The sequence below is a fragment of the Dictyostelium purpureum genome, assembly GCF_000190715.1.
Source record: "Dictyostelium purpureum unplaced genomic scaffold DICPUscaffold_687, whole genome shotgun sequence".
Lineage (NCBI taxonomy): Eukaryota > Evosea > Eumycetozoa > Dictyosteliales > Dictyosteliaceae > Dictyostelium > Dictyostelium purpureum.
Window position 1 is genome coordinate 1 of NW_003520019.1, and position 8,241 is coordinate 8,241.

Genomic DNA, 8,241 nt, shown 5'->3' on the forward strand with positions numbered 1-8,241 from the left:
TTTAAAAAAAAAAAAAATAAAAATTTTTATATTTTAAAAAACCCCCCTCAATTTGATTTTTTTTTTTTATAAAAAACCCCCTTTTAATTTAAAAAATTTTTTTAAAAATTTTTTTAAAAAAGAAAAAAAAAAAAAAAAAAAAAAAAAAAAAAATCAATCAAATAGATACAAGTGTTTTTTTCTCTCTCAATCAAAAAAAAACAACTATTATGATATAATAATATTATAATAAAAAAAAATCATTTAAATATAAAGTGTGTATTTCTATTAATAAAAAAAAAGACATATCTATATATGATACAATTTCCCTATCTCTTTTTTTTAAATTTTAGTATGCCCCCCACACATCAAAAAATACAATACATACAAAATTTCAAGTATACATTTTTTAAATTTTATTTTACTTTACATATCCAAGATACACTAATTTATATATTTATATTTGTTTATATATTTATATTTAATAACTATATTTATCTCAAAAAAAAAAAAAGAAAAAAAAAAACCACTAACACACACTCACAACATTTTATTTTAATGAAATCAATAAACACACAAGCACAGACAAACAAAAATTCACACACTTCCCCCCATACCACATAAAATAACACACACACACACATAATTGTGTGTATTTTGTATATTTTTAAAACATATAATCCTTCATTTTTTTAATATTATTTTAAAAATAATAATCAAAATTTATTTTATTTTGTTTTTTTTTTTGTTTTTTTTTTTTAAAATTTAATATTCACTCAATATACTTACCCAACAATCAAATCAATAATAATAGTTTTGTTTATAAATAATAATATTTTATATATTTATATTTATATTATATTTTTATCTATAATAATTTTTTTAATAATTTTATAAATTTTTTCTTTATTATAATTGTGTATGTGTTTTTTTTTGTGCTTTAACTATAGTTATAACTCAAAGAAAAAAAAAACAATTATAATTTTTTTTAATAAATAACAATACATATTAATTTTTTTTTTTTAATAAATAGTTTTTTAATATTCAATCAAAAATAAAACAAAACATAGAAGAAAAAACCATTTAAATTTTGTATAAATAACATAAATATAATAAAAAATGATAAGAGAAGAAGATTTTAATAATATAAATAAAATAATCAGCAATGCAATGCATAGCAGCAGTAGTACAAATAATACAGAGGAAGATTTTTCAGATACAAGCAGTGTTGTATTTGATGAAGAATTAATAAATATAGAAAACAATATACCGCAACATTTATCCCATGATGAAGCATCATTAAAAAAGGAAAGAATGAGGCAACAAACTGTTGTAGAATTTGTAAAAACAGAGGCAAATTATGTTAGAGATTTAAAATTAATTACCAAGGTAAATCAAACCTTAAAACAATTTCGAAAAACAAAAAATTTATTAACTTTTTTTATTTATTTTTATATAGCTTTATATTGAACCAATCAGAACTCTTATTGATTTAAGACAATATCAAGATGTATTTAGTTGCACTGAAGATATTTTAAAATACCACAAAGAAATTATTCATCAATTAGAAGGAATTCCCAATAGACCTCCACATTTACAAAATATTGGTGCTGTTTTAATTCCATTTGTAGGTATTGGCTATTATATAAACTATTAAATTTTATGAAAATTTCTAATATTTTATTATTTTTTTTTTATAAAAACATAGTTTGATAGTTTTGATTATTTAAATCTTTATAAAGAATTTTGTACATATCAGAATTCATGGAGTGACTCTTTAGATAAATTAAAATCAACATCTAAAATTGTATCACAGCATATTGAGACAGCAGAAAAGAATTATTTAAATAGAGGTTTATCATTCTCAATGTTAATAATAAAACCAATTCAAAGAATCACCAAGTATCCTTTATTATTAAAATCACTAATAGAAAATACACCACATGAACATATGGATTATAATTCAATTACTTTTTGTTATGATAAAATAACTCAAGTATTGGAGGAAGTTAACTATCAAAAGAAATTAGCTGATGAAAGAATTGAAAATGAAAAGAAAATTAAAGAAATAGAACAATCTTTATGTCCTCAAGATTTAAAATTAGTTAAATCAACAAGAAAATTTATAAAAGAAGGTTTAGTTGCAAAAAAAATTGATAGAAGTGAATTATTAAGGTGTATATTGTTTAGTGGTAAATATATATATTAAATATTTATAAATCATCATTTTATTAAATATTTAACATTAAATATTTTATTATTTTATTTATAGACCTATTAATTTTAGCAAAAAATAAAAAAACAAATTCAACTGTAAAATTAAATATCAATTTGGAAAATTGCCTCGTTAGAGATTCAATTGACTCATTACCAGGTTATAAAGAAGGTTTCGAAATGTTGTTACTTAATGAGAAAAAAGAAAAAATTATTGGTTTATATTTTAAAAATGAAGAAGAGAAAAAGGAATGGTTCACTTTGATTTCACAATTAGTTGGAGGAAATATTGATGCTACAAAACAAAATAGATATAGTTGGTTTACAAAAAAAAACTCCAATTATTTAACAAGCAGCACTAACTCGAGCATCTCAATGTCATCACTTTCTTCTACTTCCATTGATATCTCAATGTCACCATCACCCTATAGTTCAAGTTTAAATACAAGTAAAGAAAGCTCACCCAATCTTGAATCACCATCATTTGCAAACAAACAAAATCAACAACAAAAATACCAACAACCAAATACAATATCACTAAATTCCACAACTCCAAATAGCGGAAGTCTAAGAGATGGTAGAAAACCACCACCACCACCCAATGTAAAAGATATATTTGGTTTTAAACCCCCATCACCAGGCCCATCACCAAACTCCACACTTACTCCATCACAAATTGATCAAATATCACCAACTTTTCACAGCACGACTGTACCATCATCATCAAATTTTTCAAGAGCCAGCTCAGTTCCATCATTTTATAATTTAGATGTGGACCCATCTTCCAGACATAGTGCGAGAAGAATGCCTCAAACTATTTCATCGATTCCTATGTCAGAAATGGATGCATCATCACAATTACCACAAATAGTGCAACCAACCAATGGTAAAGCAAATAGACCCCCACCACCACCAAGAAATCAAAGCCCATATAACACTCTTAACCAATCAATCGACTCTTCCAATGAATATTCATCTGCAATAACTCCGCGCTCCGAATATACCCACTCCAACCCATCTTCTGGTATTAATACACCATTATCATCTAGCAGTGAATATATGTCAATAAAAAATTCAAACTCAAAATCCTTTAATAATCTGTTACCACCACCACCTTTAACCCTACCACCTTTAATAAATAAAAGTACAAGCTCATCAAATATAAATTCAACAAATATTCATTCTTCGCTTGATGTATCTTCAAATGTGCCACCATTACCCCCAGGAAGACCTAAAGGAAACAGCCCTGTTTTGGTTGGAAACCAACAAAATATATCCCCAAGAATGTTGGCACTTGATGCAATAACACCACAACGTCCAAAACCTAGAAGTCCAACATTAATAGGAAAAAAGAGTACAAGCCCAGTGCTAAATGGTAAAAAACATTATAAAACACTATCACCACCCAAGCTACCTCCCCCACCTCCAATTGATTGCAGCCACCTACCTCCCATATCATATGATGTAATAATGCTACCCCCTCCTCCAATCGCAACTGATTTATTTGACTCGCTACCCCCTCCCCCAATCGATGCTTTTAGTTTACCCCCTCCCCCACCAGAAATAGACTCAATACCAATCCCCTCACCAAATATAACCCCATTAATGCAACTACCACCTCCAGTAATGCAACCACCACCACAAACAACCCCACCATCAACACTAATGAGAGCCAAATCACCTGCAAATAAACCAGCCGTTGCTCCAAGAAATAAATCACCTGTTACAATAACAAACTGCCCCACACCTAATAATAATACAAACGCCATTAAAAATAATAACACTGCAGCAAATCCAAATAATAATATTAATAATAATGCATATTTAATAAATAATATAACTAATAATCCACATGTTTTTAAGAAATGTAATAGTGAAATGAATTTGCCACCTCCTCCACCATTAGTAGTAAAAGCAATGCCCGTTAGATCAACAACAAATATAAGTATTAATCCTCCCCAACAACTTACTCACAATAGTTTATCCCAATCAACTAGTGCTTTACCAATAGAAAATAAACAACCACCACCTCAATTCTCAACTCCTCCTTTATGTAATGTAATGAATAATGTAATGTCAAATAAAACCGCATTTAAACCATTCCCTTTAACAAAAACTACAGGTATGGCTTTAAATAAACAACCTCCACCACCCCCATTAACAGTACCATTCCAATTTAAATAATATAACAATACAATAATATCAATTACAATAAATTTTTATATTATAAATTTTTTAATATAATTAATTTTATAAAAAAATAAAAAAATAAAACTCTATAGATATCTATTTGTAATATTTATTTAAAATAATAATAATCCTAGTTTTATAAAAATAAAATAAAATTTTAATATTACAATTAAAAAATTAAAAGTTAATTTATTTTAATTTTTCGAAATGATTTAAATCAATCTATATTAGTGATCAATTGATTTAAACTAATTTTATTTTACTACCAACAAAACCATTATTTACAATGGTCTGTTTATCTTTAATATTATTTGAAGTATGTTCTATTTTATCTTATTATTAATATTATTATTATTATTTGATGATGATTATTATTATTATTATTATTATTATTTGATTATGAATGAACCTGCAATTCATGGTTCATAGAAACTGAAGTTATATCTTTGTCATTATCACTCTTGAAATCTTCATCATCTCCATCGTTTGTAGTTTGATCATCATCTTCGTCATAAGCCTCTGCACCGCTACTGCTATTACTATTTGATTCATCTTTTTGATTATTATTTTTATTTTCATTATTACTATTGTTGTTATTACCACTACTATTGTTATTATTATTGTTTTTAATATTATTTATATTATTACTATAACTATTTTGTTGATTATTTTCATCATTTTTACTTGATTTATTACTGTTTGTTGAAGATCTTAGATTATCTAATGAATATCTAATACCAGTTGGAGGTGAAATAGGTGGAGTATATAGATTGGTTGTATCACCATTATTAGTTTGAATATCTTGCTGCTGGGAGGAGGCTATAGGTAAGTCTGATAACTCTTTTTCATTATCTATGGTGAATTTAATATAACTTGGATATCTTGGTGGACTAAATGCCTCGATAAAATTTCTCCAATAAGATTTTTTGTATGGATTCCCCTTTTTATAAGTCTTTTTTATCTTTTCATTGGTGCTTTGGTTGGTAAATACTAAAAACAAATGAAATCCACCCAATGAACCTACAAATAGGAAACCTGCTAATGCGTACACTATAAAGATAATTGAAAGATAATGAGATTTACTCATTGCTTCATTAAAAACTTTAGCACTTGATGCATCTTCGTGATCTCTTCTATAACGTACTGCCTCGATAACAATATGTGCTATACAAAATCCAATAATAAACAAACATTTAAATCCCAATGTACATAAATAATATAAAAATGCTTGGTAGTTTCTTCTCCCTAAATAATATTGTTTAAAAATATATATTAATAACCTTTGTTTTAATTTGTAAATAGTATTTAATAAAATTCTAGAATCATACCTATACAATTTCCTATATATGGACAATGATGATCGAAATGCTCAACACAATTATTACAAATACCGCAGTGATTTGCTCTTGGTGGTTTATATAAACAACATGTATCTATTATTGATTGAATAAATAAAAAATTAATATCCTATACAATTATATTCGATATCTTTAATGATGATTATCACAACTACTATCACTTACCACACCACTTTATTTCTAATATTTGATCTTTAACTGTAATCTTTTTATATAAAGGTTGTCTTTGTGAAAATGCATCATCATCATAAACACCTCTTGGTATAATACCTGGATCTGTAAATGCTGCTTCGAGCATAAATATATATGATCCTATCCATAAATAAATTGAAACTACATAAATTGCAGGTGTAATCCATTCTTGAAACAAAGGGCATCTAGAAATTAAATTGTTAGAATAATATAAAATGATTACTACTATATCCTTTAGCGATGATACCTACATAAATATTAAAAAGGGTATTTCGGGCACAAACATTAAAATCAATGCCAGTATAAAATATGATCTATCAGGACCCGTTATAAATCTATTATTGAAAAATGATTTTGATTTAGATGCGTATGATTTTGTCATTCTTTATTTGATTTTCTTTCTTTTAGGTTATATATATATATGATTTGATATAGTACAATTTAATGGTGGTGTGATGGGGGGTGATAATACAGTAAGAAAAAAAAAATAAAATAAAAAATTGATATAGAAAAAAAAAATAAAAAATAAAAAATTTAAATGATGTTTTATTTGTTTATAAAAAAAATGATTATGAATTTAAAAAAAACATCAACTAAAATTTTTTAATCAAAAAATTAAAAAAATCTACACATATACACAATTATATTATTTATATTATTAATTATATTTATATCTAAAAAAAAATAAAATAAAAAAATAAAATAAAAAAAATAAAAAAATTAAATACAACAATTTTTTGGGTGTGGGTTTGTTTTTGGGTGAAAGTGTTGGTTTTTTTTTTATTTTTTTTATTTTTTATATTTATATATTAATATAAAATAACTAAATAAGTGAATATATATTATGTATATATAAGTGTAAGTGTGTGTGAATGAATGAGGTAATTTTTTTTTTTTTTTTTGTTATTATTTTTAGCAGCAGTTGGATGTCTTAAAAAAAAATTTTTACAAAAAAAAAAAAAAAAATAAAAAAAAAAATTGCATTTTTTTATAATTTTTTTTTAATTTTTTTTGATAAATTTTAGATTTAATTTTTTTTTTTTTTTCGTAATTTACCAATTTTAAAATAGTTTTATAAATTATTTAAACATTAAATTAATTAATAATTTATAATAAATTAAACCCATTCAAATCTCGAATTATAGTTTTATAATTTTAAAATATTTAGAATAGTTTCAGATAAATGGATAAACTCGTTGACGAATTTGTAGTACCAGGTGATGTTATTGGTAAAATAGGTGACCTTAAAGTTAGAATAGGGCCTGGTTTATTACAATCAAAAGAGACAGTTGTAGCAACTAAAGCAGGTGTTTTAAGATATAGCAAATTTCATAAATTTTATTGGATAGAAAATGAACAAAAAAGAGTAATTATTATTTTTTGATTGTATTATAAATATACATTTATATAGCTATATATACTAACACTGTTATACTATAGTATGTTCCACAAGTTGAAGATATGGTTATAGGTACAATTGTCGAAAAGCATGCGGAATCATTTAAAGTAGATATAGGATCAAGCTGTAATGCATTATTATCAGCATATTCATTTGAAGGTGCAACCAAAAGCAATAAACCATTATTAAATATTGGAAATTTAGTATATGCACGTGTAACTGTTGCAAATAGAGATATGGAACCTGAAATTGTTTGTTTATCACAAAAACAAAAAGCTGAAGGTTTTGGTCAATTAATTGGTGGTTATATGTTAAATTGTTCTTTAGGTTTATCACATTAGTAAGTTTATATAGTTATGATTTAAAACAATCATTTTTTATAATATTAATATCCTTTTTCCTTCTTTAAAATAGTTTATTATCAGAAGATTGTTATATATTACAAGTTTTAGGTAAACACATTCCATACGAAATAGCAGTTGGAGTCAATGGTAGAGTTTGGGTTAATTCAGGTAGCAATATAAATACTATTATCATTTCAAATACTATAATAAATTCTCAATTTATACAAGAAGATCAAATCGAACCATTTATATTAAAAGCTTTAGAAACTGCAAAAGAACAAAATCAATAATATAATAATAAAAATATAATATAATAAAACTACATAACAACGCGAATAAGATTATAATTTTAATAATATTTAAATTATAACAAAAAAAAAATAAAGTTTATAAAATAAAATTGTATATATTTAAACCACACACATAATCAAAATACCTATTTGTGTGACAAAAAAAAAAAAAAACTTTTTTAATATTGTTTTAAAAAACCAAAAATTATAAATATTTATTTTTATTTGATTAAATGTTTATTACATCATAGAAAAAAAATAAAAATTAAATAAAT

At 24.4% G+C, this 8,241-nt stretch overlaps 3 protein-coding genes across 3 annotated transcripts; 2 read left to right on the forward strand and 1 right to left on the reverse strand.

Annotated features, from left to right (window-relative positions):
- Positions 1–1,098: 1,098 nt before the first annotated feature.
- On the forward strand, positions 1,099–4,377 carry DICPUDRAFT_96166 (uncharacterized protein; the record flags this gene model as incomplete). The annotated part of the gene is made up of 6 exons (XM_003294945.1): positions 1,099–1,368; positions 1,439–1,606; positions 1,688–2,171; positions 2,252–3,447; positions 3,604–4,138; positions 4,205–4,377. The coding sequence occupies 6 exons, from the start codon at positions 1,099–1,101 to the stop codon at positions 4,375–4,377; spliced, it is 2,826 nt and encodes a 941-aa protein (XP_003294993.1).
- Positions 4,378–4,780: 403 nt separating this feature from the next.
- On the reverse strand, positions 4,781–6,315 carry DICPUDRAFT_44210 (uncharacterized protein; the record flags this gene model as incomplete). The annotated part of the gene is made up of 5 exons (XM_003294947.1): positions 4,781–5,335; positions 5,435–5,628; positions 5,712–5,816; positions 5,907–6,118; positions 6,185–6,315. The coding sequence occupies 5 exons, from the start codon at positions 6,313–6,315 to the stop codon at positions 4,781–4,783; spliced, it is 1,197 nt and encodes a 398-aa protein (XP_003294995.1).
- An 801-nt stretch (positions 6,316–7,116) lies between these two features.
- Positions 7,117–7,966, forward strand: DICPUDRAFT_160096 (uncharacterized protein; the record flags this gene model as incomplete). The annotated part of the gene is made up of 3 exons (XM_003294946.1): positions 7,117–7,299; positions 7,374–7,672; positions 7,747–7,966. The coding sequence occupies 3 exons, from the start codon at positions 7,117–7,119 to the stop codon at positions 7,964–7,966; spliced, it is 702 nt and encodes a 233-aa protein (XP_003294994.1).
- Positions 7,967–8,241: the final 275 nt, after the last annotated feature.